Source organism: Vigna umbellata, chromosome 1, assembly GCF_029865625.1.
Source record: "Vigna umbellata cultivar VRB3 chromosome 1, Vumbellata_1.0, whole genome shotgun sequence".
NCBI lineage: Eukaryota > Viridiplantae > Streptophyta > Magnoliopsida > Fabales > Fabaceae > Vigna > Vigna umbellata.
The window spans coordinates 7,773,240-7,799,388 of record NC_142165.1 but is presented as its reverse complement, the minus strand read 5'-3'; the positions used below and the strand labels follow the sequence as shown (position 1 = coordinate 7,799,388).

At 31.6% G+C, this 26,149-nt stretch overlaps 3 protein-coding genes and 1 pseudogene across 6 annotated transcripts; 1 reads left to right on the top strand and 3 right to left on the bottom strand.

Annotated features, from left to right (window-relative positions):
- Positions 1 to 2,483: 2,483 nt before the first annotated feature.
- On the bottom strand, positions 2,484 to 6,499 carry LOC124829497 (Calcium-dependent lipid-binding (CaLB domain) family protein). Of its 4 annotated transcripts, none has more exons than XM_088093090.1 (6): positions 6,185 to 6,498; positions 4,991 to 5,440; positions 4,613 to 4,678; positions 3,609 to 3,747; positions 2,979 to 3,114; positions 2,484 to 2,774 (listed from the first exon to the last, which is right to left on the bottom strand). In XM_088093090.1, the coding sequence occupies exons 2-6, from the start codon at positions 5,055 to 5,057 to the stop codon at positions 2,718 to 2,720; spliced, it is 465 nt and encodes a 154-aa protein (XP_087949216.1). In that variant the 5' UTR covers positions 5,058 to 5,440; positions 6,185 to 6,498; the 3' UTR covers positions 2,484 to 2,717. The 4 variants fall into 4 exon arrangements, with proteins under 4 accessions (XP_087949216.1, XP_087949214.1, XP_047158978.1 ...); XM_088093088.1 differs by having other exon boundaries at positions 4,991 to 5,401; XM_047303022.2 differs by having other exon boundaries at positions 4,991 to 5,196.
- A 1,680-nt stretch (positions 6,500 to 8,179) lies between these two features.
- SCL30 (SC35-like splicing factor 30) lies at positions 8,180 to 11,575 on the bottom strand. The gene is made up of 8 exons (XM_047303024.2): positions 11,458 to 11,575; positions 11,105 to 11,342; positions 9,925 to 10,089; positions 9,791 to 9,831; positions 8,975 to 9,053; positions 8,713 to 8,892; positions 8,503 to 8,612; positions 8,180 to 8,416 (listed from the first exon to the last, which is right to left on the bottom strand). The coding sequence occupies exons 2-7, from the start codon at positions 11,332 to 11,334 to the stop codon at positions 8,504 to 8,506; spliced, it is 804 nt and encodes a 267-aa protein (XP_047158980.1). The 5' UTR covers positions 11,335 to 11,342; positions 11,458 to 11,575; the 3' UTR covers positions 8,180 to 8,416; position 8,503.
- Positions 11,576 to 17,800: 6,225 nt separating this feature from the next.
- On the top strand, positions 17,801 to 19,226 carry LOC148204522 (uncharacterized). Its single transcript, XM_088093077.1, has one exon. The coding sequence runs from the start codon at positions 18,003 to 18,005 to the stop codon at positions 18,900 to 18,902; it is 900 nt and encodes a 299-aa protein (XP_087949203.1). The 5' UTR covers positions 17,801 to 18,002; the 3' UTR covers positions 18,903 to 19,226.
- A 114-nt stretch (positions 19,227 to 19,340) lies between these two features.
- LOC148204521 (heat shock cognate 70 kDa protein-like) lies at positions 19,341 to 21,056 on the bottom strand (annotated as a pseudogene).
- Between the last annotated feature and the right edge of the window lie 5,093 nt (positions 21,057 to 26,149).

Sequence of the window (26,149 nt, the reverse complement as noted above, 5' to 3'; positions counted from 1 at the left end):
GACAACTAGGTATTATTTGCTATTTTCTATGAAAACTATTCATAATCAATAGCGTAACTAAATGACTCAGTAAGATTTTTACTTTATTACTCATCATATGGCTGCTACTTTTTATTGGGTGGAGGAGGGTCTAGAAGGGCTGCCATGTGCTTCCATGCTTAAAGAACTCACATTAGTAACCTCCCGTAACAAATTAAAAATTAATAACTTATAATTTTAGAATTGGGTGAATTAGAAAATGTCCTATATATGTTAATCTAGTATTGATGAAAATTAATGTTAAGTTTATTGAAGAACTAAACGTTGCTGTAGCAAACTCTTTTGAAGACGAGTCTTTTTCTTAGGGTAGAATCGGTTTGAACTTGAGTGCTGACAAAGCTTTAATATTGTATGGTGTCATTATGTTATTTGTCTTTGTCTTTGTCATATAAGATTTGATGACCAGTTCAACCAGTCACTATGAAATGTCTACTGGTCTATTTTGGAATACATCGATCAAACAACTAGGATTTTACTTCAAACTTCTTGATTATTTTTTCTAGAATGTGTTATATAGCATAAAGTAAATTAATATATGTAATTTTGTAATAATATATTACAGTCTTTATACGTTAAAATATATATTTTAAAGATACTTTTTTTTTAAAAAAAAATAACATGTTAAGGTAACGTTATAAAATGTTTTCATATTTTTGCTTAAAATATTAAATCATTTAAAAAAATGTTAAACCTTGATCTAATTAATCATTATGATACAAAAGGAATTTGAATTTTGTTCTCTCTTTAACAAACTAATTTAAGATTATGACACTTATTTTTGAGGTTTGGATATATAAATTATCATATAAATCTTTAAAAGTTTATATTGTATATATATTAAATTGATCCTATTATTCTGATACTTGTGGCTGTATTTGTTATTAATTATAAGTATACTAATATTATGATTGTTTACAACATTATATTACTATATATGGTTGTATATTATATTGGATTCTTATTATAATTAAAATACTTGAAAAATATTTAAGTTAGACATTTTTCTATCTGTAAGTTGTGAGAGAGAGATTTAAAGGAAATTGAAGCGGAACAGATGTATACATTAGATTGGACCGTCTGATTTTAAGAGTAATATATAAATGAAAGTTTTAAATTTAGTCTCATTCTTTGCATACACACTCTCTCTCCAAAATTATGATCTTCTCTTTTCTCCTCCTTCTCTCTAAAAATCTTCATCAAGTTAATCAATTGTTCTTCATTCAGGAGGAGTTTAAGAGATCCTTGAGCTGAAGGATTTCTTGTCAACCAGTTAATTCAATGATTTGAGTCAGTAAGTTTCACCTTCTCTTCTTAGTGTTTCGGTTTTATGGTGCATGCAAGGGAAATTCCGTTGCATGTATTCATCAACTTCTTCTTCTCAATTCTGATCATATTCTTGGTCTTTTGGTTAATCCTTTCTTTTTAAATCGATGATCTTTAGGTGTTTTTAGATTTTCTTGAAGTTCAAACAATTCCCTGAAGGTGTAAAAGCTTTATGTTCGGTCAAAGAGGTAAGGGAAGCTAGTTAATTTAATTGTGATTTTCTGTGTATGAAATTACTGTTTGGATGGTTGCATGTGGGTAACTTGAATGTTTGATTGAATTGTGTTGAATCTGTGAATGTTGGAACCGTTGAACTAGTTGGAGTTTCTCTACATAAGTGTTCGGTCTGTTCTAATCTTAAGGAAGTGGGTATGCGAATATGATAGTTTGGGGTTGGGAGTGAAATCTGGTACGGGACTCTTTGGGATGATGTTAGAACGATTTTAGGTACCTTTGGATAGGCTTAAAATGATATATGAATCATGTTTGGAGGATTAGAAGTTGGGAAGTGGTAGGAATTGGTGAAGATAGTGGTTGATCATAATTCTGGAGCTATTCTGTAGAATTATGCAGATCGTCGAGTGTCATTCATTGACCGTTCAACTTTCTTCTTGTGTTCGATCTTAACTGAGTTTTACTTCTGTAGAGCTTTTCAGTTAATGACTGATCGTTCTTGTACTAGTATTTTGTTTTATTTATAACGATCGTTCTTAGTGGATTGTGTAGTCTCTTAGTAGCGATCATTCTTAGTAGGTTGTGTAGTCTCTTAGTAACTATCTCATTATTCATTAATATTTAATTTTAAATATGACATATATATATATATATATATGTGTATATATATATATATATATATATATATATATATATATATATATATATATTGAAATAAAATTTGATAGAAATAAAATTCACGTAAAAAGCAACTATAGTTGAAGACAGATTAATGTGTGAGCCTCACTAAAACCTGATATGAAACAATGTTATTTTAGGAAATACAAAAATATTAATAGTATTATAAAAAAATAGTTAGCATGAACAATGGCCAATGAATATAGAACACTCAAAGGAGCATTTCTTTCGGCCAAAAGATATTCCAGAGTTTTAACCAGAGACCAAAGTTCCATGTAGCTATTATGTATATTCACTCAGTGTATGGTAAATACAAATTTTACGATTAAACAACTCATTAACACTATCTCAATGGCAACTGTTTTCGTCATATCTCAGACAGACACCAGAAGGGATTTCAAATTCTATGCATATTCAAACTACATACAAAAAAGACTTAACAGGTAGTCTCGATGTAATCATGTTATGTTACGTTCCAAAATCTAAATCTGAAGCCCACTGAATCAAAAGCAACTTTCCTTCCATCCTCCAACATCATCATCATCAGCATATTCCTGTTCCTGTGAATTCCAAGAACAACATTAAAGAAACTCCTAAAGTCCTAACATGATATATAATATACCATATGTTGACAAACTTCATTTCAAAATTTTCATTGTGCATAACAACTAACGAGCATAATTTTTTCATATGAACTCAAACTTAGATTCTTTTCTGTTGTTTGCATCACAAGAAATATGAGCACTCTCAAACTAAAATATTACCTTTAAGGTGAAAGTTATACCAACTTCTATTTCACCACAATAAGATTGGTCAGCACGAACCACACTATACTTGTGAGGACGAAGCTCAGCCGATCCCTTCTCTGTTCCTTCTGCCAATAAATCCTTTACATAAACTCTGGAACAGAAAATTGACCCTTTATTATGAACAAGAAATAAAAGTGAGAATATGCTTTTATGATCTTTTTCTCATGATCCTGGTTTAAGTAAGGGTGTCCTTCTCATTATTGCATTTTGTGCAACCCTTCTTCATTGGGTATAGAGGAATCAAAAAGCTTATTTGAATCCTTAACAAAAAGTTAACATGAGAATTTAGAAACTAACACTGTAATTCCTTCATATCAAGATGATTGGAATTTTAACTTATTAAAAGAATGCAAATGGAATTTCCTAAATGTCTGTATTTCCAGGCGATAGAAGTTATGTATTTCTTGAGAGAATGAATTTGGAGAAATTGTTGACATTTATTGTTATTATTAATGTGTGAAAAAACTTTAAACTACATATATTTTTAGAATTTTGAGACAGAAAGGTAGTAACATTTTCATTTAGTCAATAAGAGCAACTCATCATGACAAATTCACTATATTTAAGAAGCTAGTAAAGTCTTACGCAGCCTGGCCAACAAAGTCATCTGCAGAAAATACATCCTTGTCCATGATTACAAGGTTGAGCTTGTATTGGTCACCTGAACCGGGATATTCTACTCTGAATACGAATTTCTCATTCCATACAGGATTTCTGCCTCCCTCTGCATCGATAAAAAATCTGTCTAATCAAATGCCTTATTAATGGTAAAAAAACTGAAAATTCATCTCAGCTTTATCAGCATCTATGTTACGTTAAGCCTAGTAAGATCCACCGTCTATTTTAGTGTTTCAACGTATGTGTAAGTTTTTTAGGCAGTTGAAAAAGAAAAGAAAGCACACTCTTTTTTCTTTTGCTTACCCATCTACTTCAACAAAGGAAATAGTGAAAGGACAAAAGCTTGACACAATTTTGTAGTTGCTTTTAGTGTTAATCTCCAATTAGAGTTAGAGGCTCAAACCAGAAATCCACATAATAATAAAGGTTTCCATTAGAGAGGTCAACATAGATTATTGAAGTGAAACTTCAATTTTAATTGGACAACAACAATAAAAACTGTTGTGGAGCTTCATTTAAGTTTGGTCATAGTGAAATACATACATAGGGTGGGAAGAGAAATGAAGGGATAAAACTCCATATTTGACAGTTCTTAGTTCTTGTTCCCTCCTGTGGTGCCCTTTTAGCTTGAGATTCTTGAGCTATGGGCATCTAATTACAAAAACTTTAATTCCTTCATAAAAAAGGAAAGCAAGAAACCACACATTGTATCAGAAAAAACATACCACTAGCTGATGAACTAGATGCCTGCTAGAGTTAGCCCAACGAAATTCTTGATTTATATTTTCTTTTCTCTACTCTTGTAATCTCACCAGCAGAATGAAATGATTGAGCACTTTCACACGAAGTTAAGTATTGGAAAAGCTTCTCACAATTTAGTACACACCACACAAAAATTTGAAATACTAAGCATTTCCAGACTTGATAGTTAATGCAATAGAAATTTCTAGGAAAAGAAGCATTTAACTAACCATGAATTACACTGCTCTTGCGCTCTTGACCTTTGTATTGTAATAGGACATAAGGATCCATACGAGCTATCAACAAAGAAAAGAGATTAACAAAAAGAACACGGCACCTTGTTAGAATCAGATTATAGAAATGTATTAAAATCATCATGGAAGTGCCTTGAATCCATCTAGATTACACTGGACTCGAGGAATTGAGATGTCAGATACCCAGATTATAAGCTGAACAAGGAATTGAATATAGATTAATAATGCTTAGAAAAATCCCAATTTTAGAATAAGAAAAAGGTTGAAAATCTAATCAAAAGGGCATGGTGTGTAAACATAAATTGGAAAAAAATATGAGAAAAGAAAGGAATCTGAGCTAAAGATTCAGTTTACCGAAGACATCAGTATCACGAAGACCCTTTGCTTTCACCAGCTCCACCTCCATGAATCCAAATGCCATCTCTCTCTCTCTCTCTCTCTCTCTCTCTCTCTCTCTCTCTCTCTCTCTCTCTCTCTCTCTCTCTCTCTCTCTCTCTCTCTCTCTCTCTCTCTCTCTCTCTCTCTCTCTCCAAGTGGAAGGAAATGAAATAGAACCTTCCCTGGTTTACAATGAAGAAAGAAACCTTAAATAGTCAATGAACTAAACCTCTGAATAAATTTATTCCAAACCCCCACGTAAAATATTTATCAAGTCTGTTTAAAATTTACTATTACAAAACACTCCAACAAAAAAAGACAAATCTTCACGTCATCCCTAATTCAGCAAGACGCATTTTCAGAGGACGAACAAAACTCGCAGACGTTCTGTATATCAGTGAAAATTCCACAAATCATGACAATAACCTGGTTATATATTAACAACATTAATAATTTTCATTTGAAATAGGCTATTAAAGCTTTAAAATTTGTTTACTTATTTCTAATTAATTTAAGAAATTGACAGGGAAAGTAAAACCTATCTTCACCAAAGTGAAAACGAGTGAAATTATTTTAACTGAAAATATGAAAAAAGTCGTCCACCTTGAAAGTACGCAATGTTGTGTTTGACCTCTTATACGTAAGCATTATAAGAGGAGAAACAACAAGTTTTAATGTTTTACAGTAAAACAGTTACTATAATAACTATTGACAGTTTTAACGTTGATTAGGGTGTAAACATAATTGTTTCTTAGACAGTTATGGGGCAGAGAGAAACAGGGAAAGAGGGGAGGAAAAAGACATCTGGAATTAGAAAGGAATCATGAAGGAGAGAACCAAGTTCTCAGCAACTTGGTATGTGTTGTTCAGTGGTGGTTCTGTAATTCTGGTATTTCAATACCTATTCCAATGAATTGAATTCAATATTTTAATTCTATACCAATTGATTTCTATCAACTAGTATCAGGGCTCAACGTTCCTGGAGACCATTCATGGTGAAAACACGCGGTATGAAAGCACGGGTGGAACCGTTGGAAAGAGGCATGGAAGTTTTATTCGTAATGAGGGAAACAGTGGCGAAAAAAAGTGAGCAGTTAAACAAGTACAGGCCTTTAACCCAACTGTTAAAAAAAGACAGTTTTCAATGTTATAGAGAGAAATGCTTCCAACCTTTTAATGCAGGAAGGATGCCCAGTGACTTTTCTTAGCCAAACACTGTCAGCACGGGCTCAATCCAAGTCAGTTTATGAAAGAGAATCAATGTCTCTTTATCGAAGAAGGCTCTGTCGTCCTCTACCAAACCTCAACCCCTACCGTCTATGTTGTCTGACGATTTGGAATTGCAGGTGACACCAGCTGCGGTCAAAGCTGATCGTAGAAATGCTCTTTCAATGGACTGATTTGCCAGAATTTGAATCCGTGGAGACAATAATGTAGCAGTTTCCTTCTTTTCACCTTGAGGACAAGGTCACTCTTTTGGGGGGAATGGTGTTAGACCTCTTATAAGTAAAGATCTAACAAGTAATACGAATATTCTTTTACGGTATTTGAGTCAACTTCAATATTAACTCAATTTGTAAGTGAGGGTACACACGTCCTTATTTTTAAGTAGCAAGTCCTTACATTGAGACAAATATGTATTGAACTTGAGATTGATATATTAATAGCAAATGTGTGATAATATAAGGCTAAGAAAAAATAATCCTACTAGAATTAAATATCATTTTAAGTTTCAACCTTATACAATTAAATTATAATATAAATTTTGCACTTATTTAAGTATTATATTATAATTTAACTTTTTTGTACAGGATATTATTTGACCTTATGATTAAACGTGGGATTTGAAACATCAACGAGATAAAAACATGTTTCTTAAGTTTATTAAGTACAGAATGAATATATTAATCCTTAAAAATCAACACAATTTAGAAATTGAAATTAGTAACGTCTAGAAAATATGTCATTTCCTGAAAGTTTTGTCCAAAGCACAAGTAAGTAACTCAATTGAATTCTTAAAATTAAAACAAATTGAAAATGCTAAATGAGTTTGAATAAAAAGAAATTAAAACTAAAATTAGATTCCACTATTAAAATAAAAAGGAAAGTGGTGAATATTTTATAGTATTATAAAACAGCAAAAAAAACAAACACTATAAAGAGAGGAGAAAAAGAAAGGGATGTAGGTTGTGAGATATGAAATATGGCAAAGAGAAGAGAAGGGAGGAAAAAGAAGTGTAGTGTTTCCAAATTTAAGGTTGCGAGATGAGGCCACAGGAGGAGGAAGGATTGCTTATTTTTTTTATTATTGAATGGATAATGTGTCAACTTTTTTTAAAATCAAAATATTTCTGACAAAACCACTCGTTAAATTCTTACTTGGAAAGTACTTTGCTTAACGTTTGGGTTCACCATGAAACACGATGAAGATAGTATTTGTGAAGAATAATCATTAAAAATTAAATAATATCCAGAGTTTTTCTACGGAAAAACTTCCGAACAATTCCTCAAATACTTTTACTGCTAGCTATTTTTCAACTAAATCAAAATAATATCTCTCAAGTTACCCACGCAACAAATAATAAGGTTTTGTCCTTATATTTAATATCTTAAAAATTATTATTTAATTGAGAATATTAATTTGATTAGTAGTTTCACCTCTTATTTATTAAGTCTAAAACATTTAAATCACACGCAAATTACTCCTTCTTTTCTATTATGGATAATTAGTGATAAAATTGTTAGCTTTTTAATTAATTAGTTTGAACTAAACTAAGCAATGTGGGTTATTTAATTAGTGAATCATTATACTATTTTAAATTGGTCAAATCTAACCTAATTGTCCCACCAAAATATTGGTAGAAAAAAACCATTTATCTTATAAAAATCATAGCTTAAGCTCGGAAACTCCTTTTACTATATGATTATTGCTTTTACTTTAGAATCCAGTTAACCATTTAGTGCATGTTTGCATTAGAATTTGTAAACATATTTTTAATCAAAAGCTTATACTATAATCTAATGTTTGGATTCTTTGGTTTAAAAGCAAGATGACAACTAATTTTGTTGTATGAACCCAAACGGCTATCTAGACATGCTCTTAGTTCGCAATTTTTAGTTGATGACAGGCACAAAAAACAGCAGCAGTTGAATTAAAAGATCATAGGCTCAAAAAACAGCAGCTTTAATTAAAGGATCTTAGGCTCATAAACTCAATAAATAATTCAAGGTTGTAGGCTAAGTTCAGATGGTCGAAAACAAACCCGCACATAAAATCAATTGTTATACATTCATCCATCATATTGGTAAAAACATCAAGCAAATACAAGGTTTTTGCAAATGTCTTGATAAATTGCAGGAAATGTACAGAAGCCCAGCAACACATTGTCAGTGACCTGCAACCTGCATGAAGAAAACCATAAAAACAAAAATCAAACCCAAGGAAAATCCAATCTCCTATTATAATAATCCCTCTCTTAAAATTTTACCTCATCTTCCACGCCTAGGTGACAGGTCAGCAGATCTTGATCTAGACCCAAGGGGTGATCTCGATGACTTCCACTGGCCTCGATCAGCTTCAGACTTGTACATAGATTTCCTTTTTTCATAGAATGGTAATACATAAGTAAACACAAATAAGGGGAAAATACAGGTACACGGTAAAGTAAAGCAGCTAAACAGAAAATGGATGGACTCACTCAGCATATCCATTGCTTTGATTCTGTTCAATACCATTGCCATATGCAGGAGAATAAGATCTACGCTTTAGTTCACCATCTCGCTCCCTGGGAGGACCTCTTGGTGATCTACGATGCTCTGCTTGCCTCCTAGGGGAAACAGAGTAATCACTTTGCCGTCTTGGAGCAGGAGAATAAGACCTGATAAATATAAAATTAAAACCATGATAACATGCTTCAGTGAGCCATAAATGAAGGCACTTCAAACTATGAACAAACTTGCCTTGAACGATACCGACTTCTAGAACCAGAATGATAAGGTGGTGAGCGTGATCTAGTGATTGAGCGAGATCGAGAACGCCCTGATAAACAAAAAGGCTAGGTCTTGTCAAGAAAACAGAAGAACAGACTCCAATATTGCGCAATTCTTCAAAAAAATGGATGCCTCCGGTGAAACAAAATAGTTATTAATTATGAACTTAGCAAGTTAGCAGCTTTCAGTTCCCCAACACAATAATGGTTGATGTAATCCAGCACCAAAGTAAGGAAATCCTTAAAATGGTTTTCAGTAAGCTAACTAGTATGTTAATTAAATTAGCTTTTAGAGAAACAGGAAGGTTCCATAGAGGCTCAGAAGTCCTCACAATTAATAACTGGAGCAACCAATATGATAATAGAACTTAAGGGTATAACAAAGTCTTGATAACACAACTATAAGAAAGAAAAATAATACCATTCTCCTATACATTAGATTAGATTAAAAAATGTCTTGAATCCACTAATGCTAATTTAGATTAAATAAGCAATAGTCTAAGACTTAAGATTAATTATAGCAGCAGTCACAATCATGACAAACAGTTATCTTTAGATAAGAAGTAAACACTGGTATTCTAAGCAACAAAACAAGGATGATCAAATTATCAATTCAATCAGATATTCATCTAAAATATCATTTCATTCTCATGTTCACCCTACAAGGACAAATGTCCTAACATGGAAGAAGAAAAATAAATGCGTAACAGTTGCAGGTGAAACAGAATTTCATATCTAACACAGACGAAAGCCCAAGTTATATATATTTGACAACTGATATTATTACCATAATGAGAAGACCTTCGGCCTCCATAGCCTGCCGGTCCTCTGTAAAATACAAAAATCATATAAATATATTTAAAGGAAAATAGTTAAGGAAAAATAAAATCCAGACAATGATGAGGAGGTAAGAAAAAATACCTGGTTCTGGTTCTGTGTCGCATCTCCTCTGGTCTTTTTCTTGTCTCTTCAGCAACAACCACAGATATTTCCCTTCCAGCAAAGATCTGTCTGTTCATATGGTACTGTGCCTCTGAGGCGTCATAAGGATCCACAAACTGCACAAATGCAAAGCCTCGAGGTTCTCTGTATGGGAAAAAAGTGGAGCTTCATTCTAACACTGCTAGAAAAACATTGGCAGACAGATTGTAGAATACGCTGACTAGGCAGAATTTGCATACCCCAGTAAACCACCTCAAATCACATTACTTAGTATAGCTTTCTTTACACACAGCAGTGGATGCTGAATTTACTAAATCTTCTAAAAATCCAAAAGCTTAGTTGTGACTGGGCCTTTCCTTTACTTACACTCAAGTAGTAAACGGAAGAGACTTCAAAAATTCTTCAACACTCTCATTATACTTACAAGAAGCACTTGAACTCAAAGCTCCCACAACAAACTAAAAAAAACTGCACGAAGCCTTCAATTGGGACAAGAACCAACCAACCAATCTTGCATTCATTGTGATGGGTATTTATATAATTTCTCTTGGTATGATGTATGAACATTAACACACTTGAGGACCAATATGTTAAAAGAGTTAGTAGATCTCCTCTTCAAACTCGGGGCTTGTTCTTGTTTTAACTTGAACAATTTCAAACCAACATACCCCCTGACAAACCAGTCCAAGATCAATTCAACAATCCAATAAATAAAAAAATAACACTTACGTCTATTTGGATAAACTTTTCAATAAACACATAAAAGAACAAAATAAAAGGTAAAATGAAATAAGCTTCTTTCACAAATTAAAACTAACATATGCATAAGCAAATTGGTAGAAAAGCTCTCTCATTTAGCTTCTCTACATGTTGTTGACTTTCTCTCATGCATAAGCTAATTTTATTTATGAAAAAATTATTTCAATTAATCTTCTTATTCCATTCTCCTATAAGTGCATGTTGAGAAATTTATCCAAACACGACTTAAATCAAAATCCAGGTTAACATCTGCACCCAGTAGCACTTTGACACCCCGAAACAATTAACTGCTCATGTACTCCCTTCAATTTGAATCAGAAACAAAACCTAGCCCTAAAAGGCTCTTTACTCAAAGTAAACCCTAACCGTTCTGAAATAACCAATTAAATAAGTTGCTCACCCAGAGTAATAATCCTTGGGTATGTAAACATCGCGAACAGGTCCGAATCGCTCGAAAGGAACACGAAGCTCCTCAGGTCTGCAATCGAGAGGAATGTTCCGAACCAAGAGGCTTCCATTGTTGTTATCCCTGCGCCTGCCTCCACCGAATCCCCTTCTATTGGACCCTCCTCCACGGCCACCGTATCCTCGCCGCGGAGGACTGTAGTATGCAGGACTGTTCCGCCGCATCGCTAACCCTAACAAACAATGCAACAATTAAAAAACGTCATAGGCAAATTCGAACGTGTTTAATTCCTTTTTCAGCCATGACAGTAAGAAGAAGATGGCGTGAGAAACCAAAATTGATGATACCTTGAGTGAGGACAGAGAAATCTCGCAGGTGTGTACGAGGAAGATGAAGACCACGACGACTTCGAATGTTTAAACCCTAGCACCAACACCACTTTTAATGTCTTGTTTTTTGTTTAATTTAATCCATTTGGTTTTATTAAGATTTTAAATTCATCGGATTAATTCAAATTTATGGATATTTTTAAGTATTTATTTACTTTTTAATCCCAATTAAAAAAATAAGGTTGAATTAAATCCTTGTGGAAAACAAAAATTATTCTGTTCAGTTAAAAATCGGATGGATGAAAAAACATATGCTAAAAACTACATAAAAAAATATTACCATTACACATAAAAAAACGTAAGATTCGTATTACAAATTTTAATATTTAAGTTTTTTTTAACCAAAAATAAAATAAAATAAAATAAAACATATCTGTTTTGTGAATTTTTTCTATTACTAGCTATTAAACTAGCTTTTGTAGTGCTGACATATGCGTATGAAAAATATTTATAAAGAGATATTAACTTATTAAATACAGGTGATAAATATTTATAAAGAGATATTAACTTATTAAATAGATCTTAATATTTTTAGGAATGAGTTCTTAGTATCAAACCAAAAAATAATTTTGTTAAAAACAACTCGCTTATATGCAATGCAAAAAAAATTGTTAGATGTAGTTTTATAGTAATTATTTAAACAATAATCTATATAATATACAAATGTTTTTAAAATTATTTTTGTAATTAAATATCATCGATCAAAATTAAAGAAAAAAAAAACTTGCAAATATCATCGGTCAAAATTGAAAAAAAAAATCAATTTATTGTTTGTAAGAACTACATTTAAATATAAATAAAATTAGAGAAGATCAAACATGACCTAAAGTATGGACTTAAAGTTAAAAAAAATATTTAAATTGGTGTTAATCTTAATTTTTAAGTTAGATGATATTATTGATTATATCAAAATAAAATTATAGTTAAATATAAATGAAATTTGAAAAGATTAGTAAATTTTTCAACTATATCAAGTTTTCAATTTCATCTCCTCACCTACTTGAATCATCATTTCCATATTTTTTAAATAAAATATTTACAATTTCTATCTTTCACTATGTACATTTTTTATAAATTTCTATCTTTTTCCAAGTACATTTTTTATATCATCCAACATAATTAATAGAAATTGGTACAATATCATACTTTTAATTTACATAGTACAATGATATTTAATGTAGAACTTTTAATTTACACCATAATTTTTAAGAGTATGTTTACTTGAAAGAAAGGATTTACGAGATAGGAAGTTGATAGATTTAATAGTAAATTGTGTTTTATTTTTTGAAAGATTTAAAGGTGATTGAAAGTAAATTTGCAAGTTGAAAATTTGTGTAAGATTTGATTGGTGTGATAAATTAAAAGAATATTTTAATAGATAAAAAATAAATATTACCAAATTGTTCTTATTAGTAATAATAATATAAAATGAAATTTATGAATAATATATTTTTGGTAAAAAAAATTTAAATAGTAGAATAAAAAAGATAATTAAATAATTAATACAATATTTATTTAGTAAATTGAATTTTTTTTTGTTTAAATAATATTTCTATAGAATATAATTTAGTCACAAATGATTATGAAATCCATTAAAGAAATATTGAAACCACTTATTTGATCTCAAGGTCATGGAATTGGTTACACTCTGTAACGTAATCGTTTAGACCCTCTTTCAAATCCTTCGTGAAATCGATTCAACTCCTTCAACTTGCACCATGAAATCGATTAGAGTGTAGAATGGCTCTTGGTTCATCTTCAACCTTGAGTTGTCTTTATTTGGATGGGTTACTGGTTCGTCTTCAACCTCAGGCTCCTCCCCATTAGGAAGACCATGGATGCAACTAGCTGCAACCTGCATCACAACTATGTGAACCATGAACAATGCCATCCATGAATGTCAAATCTCACCTCAAATAATCTTGAGAAGGTTCTCTCAACCACTACAAAATTGTAATGACCTTAGGTTTTCATTCAGTATCTTTCTTCTAGGAAAAAAAGAGGGTTTCCCCTTACATACCCTCAAATTTGAGCCCATAAACAAGGAATGAAAAATCAACGAATCTCACAAATCATCATTTCTCCTTACATTCAAAATCCTCAAAACAAACACAATTTAAAACACAAATCCGTATGCACAAATACTTCTTAAGAGTGCATTATTCTCAAATGAACACAACCTACGAATCTCTTTCACAAGTGTAAATTGATACGAGTTGATGTTAAAAAATCATGAAAAAGTCTTTCTATTTAGTGTTTGTGAGTTTTGTTTTTTATGTATAAAAAATTATGACAAAATTTTTCTTTCTCATTTATACTCAATATTACGAGACTTTAAAATCAATTCTCAATAATAATTACTAATAAATATCTTATATGAGGTTTCAATATAAACATTTTATTCATTCATTCACGTATTTAATCAATACCAAGTTGAATTGCATGAGAAAGGAAAAAAAAATGTGAACAATCCTTAAATAATTTTGATTCAATTCTTAAAAGGTTTATTAATTATGAGAATACAGAACTTTTAATTTTAAGTGAAATTACATGAAAAAACTTTTAGAAAAATTGAGATGGATTGTAGATTATAAATTTTTTAATTATTTCAACCCAAAGTTTTCTAATTTGTTGGTCTTTAATATGTTTAGTCATGTGTTATTGTAGTTATAAGTATTCCTTTATTTTATGCATTGCTACTTTCGCTTTCTCTAATTACATTTGTTTTGTAACAATCATAGAGTGAAAATATCGTTATCAAAGTCAAATGTAGTGTTTTATTTTATAAACAATTGTGTCATGAATATAATTAAATATATTTCAAATAAGTTTTGAAAAATTGTACAGGTGAAAACATTTTCATTACTAATTAATAAAGAATGATTTATCGGCTAACTTAATTAATTTTGTAATGTCTAAAACTAAAACTAGAATTAGTTATTCCTCAATTATGATAAGTGATGTGGAAAATATTCCAGCATTGATTTTATAAAAATATATTTTATATCATGAAACTATTTGAAGTTTTTGTGTGATAACCTTTGCTATATTTTTTTTTTGTTATACTATAACTATATAGTTAAGTTATGTAAAGCAACTGAACAAACAATGAGTTAGTGGAAGAAGTCTTAATATATTTTTGAGAAAAAAAAATACTGATAATAGGAAAAAAATTGTTTATGATATGAAATTGAAATAAATGATGTCATCTGTTATCATATTCGTAATTTTCGTTATATCAAAAGTGTCTCCTTTATGATTTGATTTTGTTGATTATTTGCTTGTATATTAAAGAAAAATCTATTATTTTTGTCTTGACGAGAAATTTAATAATCTATTTCAAAATCCTTTAAAAGAATATTATTTAAATAAAAATAACTTTAGCAAAAAGAATTTATTTTCCAAAACATCAACAATGTTCTTTAATAAACTTAAAGATAAAATTAAGAAGAATAAGCCTCTTGATTTACTTATGAGTGAATTAACTATTTGACCAAAAATTGTTTGGTCACTTGTTATCAACTAGCGTCCACCCTGTATTAATATTAATTGTCACACCTCTTATTTCCCATGTTATAAAGTATCATGTAATTAACCTAAAGTTAAAATATGCTTTAGCCAAAATAATTGATTTATAGAGTCTCGTACTAATCATAATGCTTTATCAAGAGAATGTTGTTTTATAATCTTCTTTGTAAGGTTTCTATTGATTTGAAATAACAGTCAAATATATGTGTTAAAAGTAATACCAAAAAGGTCCTTTCATAAATTTATGAAAAATAAATTAATTTGCTTTAATTGGTTTCTAGTGATATATATATTAACGTTAAAAAGATATGAACATGAAATTATTTGAATTAGGAAAGACAAGAAAATATAAAATAAAAATTAATTTATAATATAATATAAGTTATTATTTAAAATAACAAATTTTAAAAATTAAAATAGGATATAGATTATTAGTTTAAATAAAATAAATATTTTAATTGAAAAAATAATGTTATAATTATATTAAGAGTAATAATATTATTTTGTATTTTTAATATTTTTATCAATATTACCATTATTATTTTTAAAATTATATCATGTATAATATTCAATCATATAATCGAATCAATTCTAAGAATAGATAATGGAGTATTATTTTCTGAAGTTTGAATTGTCTGCTTTTGGTGCCATCATCAATCTCTTGCATCTCATCCTCAACTGCTTTCTTTTCTACGGATTCGATCTCAATCTTTCCATTTGCCGGCTGATTTTCTTCAGATTCAATATCATAGCCATCACAACATGGCTTAGGATCAATCTTCTCCTCATTGTTAAGGACATCAGGCTCACACATTCTCCAACCTTCTCTTTCTTTTGGAAATAATTTTTCTAATTCCAATTTCATCTCCATTCTCTTTTAAATTGTTTTCCTTCTTCTCATAATCATTCATAAAATCCAGACAATTTGGAAGAGAGAATGGCGATGATACTGAAAATAAGAAAAATCAATCATAAAAGGAAGAGAAGGTTGATTATGCATGAGCCTAAAGTGACAATGAAAAGAATATGGATCATAATCCATGTTATAAAAGACCCACCTTTCCATTTGCCGGCTGATTATCTTCAACAGATTCAATGTCATAGCCATCACAACATGGCTTAGGATCAATCTGCTCCTCATTGTCAACAACATCAGGCTCACACTTCTCCAACCTTGTCTTTCTTTTGGAATTAATTTTTCTAATTCCGATTTCATCTCCATTCTCTTCTAAATTTTTTTCCTCTTTCCATAATCATTCATAAAGTCCAGACAATTTGTAAGGGAGAATGGTGATGACATCGAAAATAAGAAAAATCAATCCTAGAAGGAAGAGAAGGTTGATTATGATAATGAAAATAACATTGATCCTAATCCAGGTTATAAAAGACCCACCAAATTCAGTTGTTTGAAAGATCCACAAAAACTAACAACTAAGAGATTGATCAAAACAAGATAAAGAATAGTTGAAGAGGTGGACTGCTCTCAGTTGAAAGGCCAGTTTTTTCCACATAAGAAAACTTAAGATGGGAAAAGTCCCTTCAAATTTAAGCCGAGTTCCCTCAAATGCTTGCGAAAGCCCTCTCCCAATCTCTAAAAGAATAGGCAATTGAATACCTCTTCAGTTAGAAGTTAAAGTCACAGGGCTGAAGCAAGCAAAAAAGGATCACATCAAATCTTAAAGAAAAGGAACCCTAAAAGACCCATCCAGTCTCTCTTCAGTGTGGTTAAAGCAAAGAAATCTTCATCGAGCAATTGCATATAAATACAATGACAGGAAAAAAACAACAATGAACCAATCAATAACTCGTAACAATTCCATTTAAAATCAAACAAAAATTACAGATACAGATTTCGCCATAAATTCCTTAAATTTAAAGAGTAATAATAGAAAAACAAAATCCTAACAGACGAAAGATATCATAAAAAAGAAATGCTTACAGCAGAATTATTTCTTTATTTTAAAGCAATGAAAAAAGAACCAGAAAGAGGAAAAGCACAAACTATACAAAAGATTAGACATTGTGAATCCTACGAGAAATAGATAATATCCATTAAACCAGTCCATTGAGAAACCGCTCAATTTCGCATCTTTTCGTACCTTCTATTCCAATGTAATACAAATAGAAAACAGTATAAGATGCAGTTACAATCACAAAAAGAAATGCTTACTCAAGAGAAAGATCGTTGAAGAGATAACTAGGGTTAGGAAAAGTTATCAGATCTGAAAAAAGAGAGAATGACTACTGATGAGGGAGAAGGGGCTGGATCTTAATATATATATCCCCAATTGACTAGGGTTTATCAAATTACCAATTTACCACTATAACGGTATACTCAAGCTAAATTTGGACCTAACAGATTAGATTAAAAGTTAAAATCTCATATTTAAAGTATATATTAATCATTATAGACCTTACAGTTGTGTCTGAAGTACTGTTAATAAATATAAATATCAAAAGAAGAGCTTAATTGATTCAATTTTAGAAATTTATGATTGAGACCGAAAACAAATATGATCCATCTAAGATTGATCAACAACAAATACGAGGATCGAGAATTTAAACCTAAAATTTATAATATAAATATTTAAATATGTAAAGTTATTAAATATATTTATGATAAATATTTTTTGTGTATTTAAATTTTTACTTTATTTTTAAATGAAAAATAGCTTTACAACATATTTAATTTTTTTATGAGTACTTGATGAATGATTTTTTTAAAAAAATAGGATAGTATATTGGCGTTTAAATGTGATCCCTTTGATACATCCAAGGTTGAAATTAATGGTGGATGGAGAGAGGTTTGGTAGATTATTAGAGTAGAGATTGTCTACAGCAACATAAACAGCGAAACAGGGGTTTTGGTTAGGGTTACGTTCTTGCAAACCGCAAATCGCAAATCGCTAGGAAGAGAAGGAACAGTGAAATTCTGCATTCACATTCAATTAGGGTTTTTCTTTTCGTTATCGGAAATGGCTCGAAACGAGGAGAAGGCGCAGTCGATGCTGAACCGCTTCATCACGATGAAGGCGGAGGAGAAGAAGAAGCCGAAGGAACGCCGTCCGTTCCTTGCTTCGGAGTGCCGCGACCTGTCGGAGGCCGACAAGTGGCGCCAGCAGATCATGCGCGAGATCGGGCGGAAGGTGGCGGAGATTCAGAACGAGGGTCTGGGCGAACACCGCCTGCGCGACCTCAACGACGAGATCAACAAGCTCATTCGGGAGAAGTCTCATTGGGAGCGACGAATCGTGGAGCTCGGCGGGCCCAATTACGCCAAGCACTCGGCCAAAATGACGGACCTCGACGGCAACATTGTCGACGTTCCCAACCCGGGCGGGCGTGGCCCCGGTTACCGATACTTCGGCGCGGCGAAGAAGCTTCCCGGCGTCAAGGAGCTCTTCGAGAAGCCCCCGGAGCTCCGCAAGCGGCGCACGCGGTATGACATTTATAAGCGGATTGATGCGAGTTATTACGGTTACCGTGATGACGAGGATGGCGTGCTGGAGCGGCTGGAGGGCCCGGCGGAGGATGCGATGCGGCGGGAGGCGGCAGAGGAGTGGAGGAGGTTGGATGAAGTGAGGAGGGAGGCGAGGAAGGGGGTGAAAAGTGGGGAGGTGGCAGAGGTGTCGGCGGTGGCTAGGGAGATGCTGAGGGAGGAGGAGGAGGAGGTGGTGGAGGAGGAGAGGCAAAGAGAGAAAGAGGAGGAGAAGGAGAAGAGGGAGTTTATTGTGCACGTGCCACTGCCGGATGAGAAGGAGATTGAGAGGAGGGTGCTGGAGAAGAAGAAGATGGAGCTGTTGAATAAGTATGTGAGTGAGGGGCTTATGGAGGAGCAGACCGAGGCCAAGGACATGCTCAATATTCAGCGTTAGCGGGGACTGTGCCAATGTTTTAAAATGCTGTTGTATTTGTAGCTCTGGAGCGGGAAATTGCAGATAGATTTGATCGTGGACAAATGCGCCAATGGTGGTGATGACTTCAAAAGTCTTGCCCAAAATTGTGGTTCGTAAACTGCATTTTGGTTTAATCTTTTTATCTTGTGGCTTGAGTTTTGGTAAGCAAGTAGATTGGTTATAACTTAATACATGTTTCGATTGAATTAGTGTAAAACGTAGAGGAATGAACATGTTGCTCTAGTGATACTCTTTGAGAAATTTTATCAATGGGCAATTCGTGATCATACACTTAAAACTCAACACATATTCTTCACCGTCCCAATCCACCGCACATTTTCACTATAAATTCACCACTTCCACTTTCTTTTTCTCACTTTTTTAATTGAAGGGTCCTCATTGTATCATGTTCAGCCCCTCTAATCCACAAAAACCTCTGTTTCTGTCTGCTCCCTAGCATCAAGCAATTTCTCGGTCTCTGCAATAGCCATGTTGATCTTCGTTATCTCCTGTGGATTATCTACATCATCTATAGCATTCCTTATCTTGTAAACAAAGTCATCCAAAGCATTAATTGCCATAACTTTCTTTTCGTATTTCTGGTCTTCAGCCTTGTACTTCTCGGCTTCTTGAATCATTCTCATAATTTCTTGAGTTGATAGTTTTCCCTTGTCGTTGGTTACGGTAATCCCATTCTTACTTCCACTGCTTTCTTCCTCAGCTATTACAGTTAGGATACCATCTGCATCTATACTGAAACATACGGTTAAACGATGGCCTCGACGAGCATAAGAATTGCCATAAAGATTAAACAAACCAAGCAAATTGTTATCACTTGCTCTTGTCCTTTCACCCTCGTATACCTGAATAGACACAGCAGATGGGAAATCTTCGGCTCTTTTATATCCTTGCTTTTTTACAACAGGAATGGTGGTGTTCCTAGGAATCACGACATTCATGAGATCTCCGTTTGCAGATATACCAAGTGACAACGGCGTAACATCTAACAGCACTAAGTTGGGGACAAACATGTTTCCTTTAGTCAGCAAAGCAGCCTGTAGAGCTGCTCCATAGGCAACAGCCTCGTCAGGGTTGATGCTCATGCACAGTTCTTTCCCCTTGAAGTAGTCTTGCAATAGCTGCTGTACTTTGGGAATCCTAGAAGAACCACCAACAAGTACAACATCGTCTATACATCACTCTTGTCCATCTTAGAATCAACAAGACACCTATCTACTGTCTCCATACACCTTTGAAGGAGGTCCAAGTTAAGTTCCTCAAATCTTGCACGAGTGATCGATGAGCAGAAATCAATGCTCCCAGATAAAGCATCTATCTCAATGGTGGTATCAACAGCATACGAGAGTGTTCTTTTTGCTCTCTCACAAGCAGTTCTCAGCCTCCTCAAGGCTTTCGGGTTCCCACTCAGGTCCACTTTCTGCTTCCTCTTGAACTCCTCAACAAAGTACTTCACCATTCTGTTATCTATGTCCTCTCCTCCAAGGTGTGTGTCACCAGCAGTGGCCTTCACTTCAAAGACATCACCTTTGATTGTTAGCAGAGACACATCAAATGTTCCACCACCAAGATCAAAAATTAAAATATTCCGCTCTCCGACGCAATTAGCTCTCTTGTCAAGGCCATATGCCAGAGCAGCAGCTGTGGGCTCATTGATTATCCGCATAACATTGAGGCCAGCAATGGTACCAGCATCTTTTGTTGCTTGTCGCTGAGAATCATTAAAATAAGCAGGCACGGTAACCACAACATTCTTAACCTCTGATTCCAAGTACGCTTCTGCAATCTCCCGCATCTTTGTAAGGACCATAGATGAGATTTCTTCAGCTGAAATTTTTTTCTCTCGACCCTTGTATGAAACAACCATCATGGGTTTGTCATCAGAATCCGCAGTGACCTTAAATGGCCACAACTCTAGATCGTCCTGAATAATGGGATCACTATATCTTCTCCCGATTAACCTTTTCACATCTGCAAAATTAGACATTTTATGCATTTCTTAAAGCTTGTTCCTAATAGAGCAAGAATTTAAGGCTATTCCAAAATAATGTTAGTCAAAGTAGGCTTGTGGAATGATACTTACTAATTGAAAGTTATAGAACAAATTAGAAAAGTATAAGTAAATGATGAATGTTAAGCTATCGTTTGCGCACATAAAAACCAACCCAAACAGCTAGCGTAAACATTTAAACGAATTCACACGCAATAAAAAAAACAATTTGTTACCAAAGAGAGTGTTGGTTGGGTTTATGGCAGCCTGATTCTTAGCAGCATCACCAATCAATCTTTGATTCTCAGTGAAAGCCACACAAGAAGGCGTAATTCTATTGCCTTGGTCATTGTGGATTATCTCCACTCGAGAGTGTTCTTCAAGCCACACAGCAACACATGAATATGTTGTGCCAAGGTCGATTCCCACAACCCATTCCTTATTTGGTTTTGCCATTTTCTTTCAAAGTGATACTAAAATGTGTTCAAAGTCAAAACAAGTGAAGTCAACGCGAGAAAGTAACGTGACATAAAGGAAGAACGCTTTTTGGCCTTAATAAACCAAACATTAAACATAATAATCGACAGAGTAAATGACCAAGTATCCTGTCACAAGTGTATCTCATCTAACAATTTACAGAACATGTACTTTATACAGAAGAAAGATATACGAAGGTGTTGTTGATTCAGAGCCTTTACCTTGAACTAATGATGATGGCCTTTCCTTCACAAGATGCTTCTCTGAAAGATTGATTATGGGAAATATAGTAATGTAACTTTGACTAGTTATCATCCTTAGCCACCAAGCCACCCGTTGACTTTACTCTAAAGTATTTTCCTTTATTTTTAATAAATTTCTTCCTTTACAGTTTAGTTTCTAAGGACACTCTCCGGTTAAAGATGAGAAAATAAAATAAAATAATTAAAGAAAATTTGGTTTAACTTTTTCAATTTAAAAAATTTGAAAAAAAAAACACTAGAACATTTTCTTTAAATATTAAATTAAATTACAACTATTAAAAATTGATAAATAAGTTCTGCGTTTGTGTACGGTGACCAGAAACATAAGGTCGATTGCTTTTCTCAGGTCAACTCTAAAAAAAATTGATACTATCTATTACCTTAATTTCCTCCCTCACCCATTATCATAATTATTTACAAGAAAGAATATATTATTAATTATTATCTTGTAAATAAAATCACACATACATATAGGTTTATATATTTTTATGTTATTTGAATTCTTTATATGAAAAAGGAAAATGACAAAGATTAAAATGACTCCGCCAATAATCTATATATTAAAAATTCCATAAATTACTGTTCTGGATGATAAGACACTCACTAATGAGAAATAGCTATTCTATTAATTAGTTATTATATTATTTTTTTATCAAATATAATAGATTTAAATTTATTTTATATAAAAGATTTATAAATAAACAGAGAAGCTTGAATAAAATACATATTGTTTTTCTAAAATAAAAACAAAGAAAAAATTGAAAATTTTAATTCTAAACAAAGATGAAAATGTTAATACAATAACTAAAAATATTATATATAAAAAATCTTCGAAACTTAAAATGAAATACATACAACATTTTTACAATAAATCTAAAAATCTAAGGTATACAACTCTTATTTCAAGTTATTTGAATATAATGTATGTATATCAAAGTTATGTTTTGAGTTCCTTAGTGGATGAATGGCAAATAAAAGATGTTGATAAAAGTTCTCATTATCAATAAAAGTCTTCCTATATTAATATCAAGATTTGAGATAATACAAAATTCTTTAGATCGACTTTAATTTACATAAACATTGAAATTTGAAACAACTTATATGTTATCTAATTTAGACTTATAATATAAACGGTGATTGTATTATTTTCTTAGTGAAATACAGTATTATATTTTTATTAATTATGTTGATTAGATACTAATAAAATATTATAATCTAAGTTACGCTTGCAATAAAAAAAATATATTGTAAATACATATGAGATGACAAATGGAGTATCTAAAAAAGCATATGTCTTGGAGACAAAAAAGAAAATAGATGTGAACATGATATCAAAATAGGATTCTTCGCCGAAAACCCTATAGACGCAGTTATTAGATGACTGCATACTCTGCCGGTGTTAAAAAAATAATTTAATTAAAAAATAACTCTTAACATTGGTATTATTAGAAGGATAAAAATTGTACTTCTTGAACATTGCTACGAGGAGTAGAAAGTTCGTGCTTGAAATAAAATCTCGAACTCTAATATCCAGATGTGATAGAATTAGGAATGTAAATGAAGTATATAAGTTGGACTTCTTCGATCTACAATCTAGCCAATCAATTTAGATCTGTATTATAAAATTCTACATTTTTACTGTATAAGTCCGTCTTGATTATCAAGGTCTTCTAAAAACTAATTTTGGAAGTTATTACATTCTTATCTACTCTGTTGAAAATTATAACATTTTTTTTAATAGCAAAACAGTCTTTTTTAAAATGAAAGAGTTAAATATATTTTCATTCTCAATTTTTTTTTAATTGTGTTTCATTATTTGTAAATTAAATTATAAAGTATCTAATTTTTGTATTTTATGAAAGTCATGTAAAATATTCCACGTAATGAAAAGGAAATTCTGATTGTGTATACACAATGAAAAAAAAGTATATATTTAACTATAAATAAGTTTCGTTATATATAAGATCCGGGTTCTGGAATATTCTAAAATTTACACCATGAAGGATTTTCATAAAAAATTCTAAAATTTACACCATAAGAGATTTTCATAAAATTTTTAATACATATTTATCGGATAAATTTTATTTTTATGGTTGGCTCTATAAATTATTCGTAGTTTCATCATCAATGTTAATTTTAAAATAAAAAAATTGAAATTGTATTTACAAAAACGACTATCTTTTCAAATACAATTTATCCATTTTTATGTTCTTCAAAATTTTACCTATTTTATTGATTTCAAAATAATTTTTTGTGGCAGTTTATTAAAAATATAAATATTCAATGTAACTTGTGTGAAATTAGATATACGTGAATTGAGAGGGTATGTTTATTATTACAGTGAAAAGGGTTTAGAGAGAATTATTCTTAAGTTGAAGATAAATAAGGTAAACTATACAGTTACAATACTTTATAGTAAATGTGATAGTTCTCTTTTCGTTCACTATTTTAATGTTACTTTGTTCAATATCATCTTTTTCTTTTTGTGTTTGGAATTACCATAATCCTTCATTGTGAGTATTTGTGTAGATACTTTTATTTTGTTTTAAGTATAAAAGTGAAAGGTTTTGTTTTTACTGCACACAAACAATTTTAGGTGTTTGTGTATACCAAATAAAGTACCTTGTAATAAACTGTTATAGATTCTAGATTTTAGATTATGTTGGGTTCAAAATTTGAAATGTACTTTTTTTAATGAAATTTAATAGCAATGATTTTTAATACATATATAAAAAATTATTATTTAAAAGTATTCCTTTAAACTCTTTTAGCTTTATCTAAACACACACAAATATTAGGTATAAAAGAATGAGTTGGTGGTAAAAGTAATAGGAAAATGATGTAGGAAAGAATTGATCACGTCTTAGAATCCTCTTACTATGATTGTGGCATAGTTTTATTTATTTAATACCTATGATAAGGATTATTCATCATCTAAACCGAAAACTAACACAATAGTCCTATTACTCCCTTCTCAATATAGTTTATTTTATATTCAAAAGTAATAATGATTATCCAGGTGATAGTTTGATGAGTATATATGCCCTAGATTTGAAAAGGAAAATCAAATTTATTATGAGAAATTAGGGGTGAGTTGGGTACTTGAAGTGATGGTAACTAAATTATAAGTTGGGGTCAGATGAAGAGGCCCAGAATCAAAACTTGTTACAAGATAGAAATTGATACCATATATAATAATGATAAGAAATTCTCAATTTCATCATACCACAGGCTCCATCTAAGTTGGATTGCTTGGTATTAAGGTTCCAAGTTAAGGAGTATGCAATGACTAAGAATGGCACTTGGATTCGACAGATAAATTCAATGGGACTAGTGTCAGTTAGATACTAGATACCTCGATTTAGGTTTGAGATTGTACAACTCATCTCAAAGTTTTCATGTTGGCGAAGTATTTTGCGACATGTAAATCATAAACAGTAAAATTCTGGTAGAATCTATGAAAATTTGAAGAGCTCAACATGAGAAAAAAAAAGTATTTTATAATATTTAGAGGCAACTTTGTTTTCATGTGTCACGCGGTTAAACGGAAGTATTTGTTAAAATTTATTATGAGAATGGTGGAATCGATTCCATTAGTGTTGGAATTGATTATAAGACTTGTGGAATAAATTCCATTGGTGTTAGAATCAATTAAGGGCCTCATTGATTTGGTGCAACTTTAATTGTAATTATATCATTTTTGTGATGGCAAAAGGATACAATCGATTCTCTTCATATTTGTTGATAATGGAATGTATCCTCAAATTGGTTATTTCCTTCAAGGGTTCATAAGAATGTTTGGACGATGTTTTTAATGTGTGATTTATTTGTTTTGTGGTGTTTTTATGTATGTTTTTTGTGTTGCTTTGGTGTCCTGATTCTTAGACGTGATTAGTGTTAGTGAGTGGTTGGTGCTTCTCATTTACAACAAGCCCACATCTACGGTGGTGGTTCTTGGGTTAGCTAGAGGTGATCTTGTTCATGAGTTTTTCTCGGGAAGGAAAATGTTTGCATTTGTGGTTCTTCTTCAAGAAAAGGAAGAGGTTATTTGCTTATTGTTGAGTTTATGTGGTCTATATTTTAAAAAGGTTAGTTAATTTAGATCATTTTAATGGAAATTGCATGTATGGAGTGTAATTATACAAATTTTAGAAAACTAATTTGGTAGGTTAATATATTGTTTAGTTGGTATCTTAAGAACTTGTTTATTTGATTATTATTTTTACTTTAATTTTTGGAAATATTTAGGACAAAAATGTGATAGATAGAAATAAAAGTCATGTATATATATTTTATTGTGGTGAGTTTTAATATTTTTATTATGTAAGGTGATATATGTATTTTATTATGGAGTTTTAATATGGTTTTTGATAGATATTGATAGAATTTTATTTAATTTCGTTTAAATTTAAGAATAGATATTAATTATAATTTAGGTAATTATCTATTTTTATCAATTAAAATATTTTTTTAAATCC

Coding starts and splice junctions, on each gene's coding strand:
- LOC124829497 (XM_088093090.1), bottom strand. CDS start 5,057: ATGGCATTTGGATTCATGGAGGTGGAGCTGGTGAAAGCAAAGGGTCTT. Junction 4,679..4,990: donor TCGTGATACTGATGTCTTCG/GTAAACTGAATC, acceptor CTTTGTTGATAG/CTCGTATGGATCCTTATGTC. Junction 3,115..3,608: donor GACTTTGTTGGCCAGGCTGC/GTAAGACTTTAC, acceptor TTTCTGTTCCAG/AGTTTATGTAAAGGATTTAT.
- LOC148204522 (XM_088093077.1), top strand. CDS start 18,003: ATGGCTCGAAACGAGGAGAAGGCGCAGTCGATGCTGAACCGCTTCATC.
- SCL30 (XM_047303024.2), bottom strand. CDS start 11,334: ATGCGGCGGAACAGTCCTGCATACTACAGTCCTCCGCGGCGAGGATAC. Junction 9,054..9,790: donor CCGAAGGTCTTCTCATTATG/GTAATAATATCA, acceptor TTTGTTTATCAG/GGCGTTCTCGATCTCGCTCA. Junction 8,893..8,974: donor AGAAGTCGGTATCGTTCAAG/GCAAGTTTGTTC, acceptor TATATTTATCAG/GTCTTATTCTCCTGCTCCAA.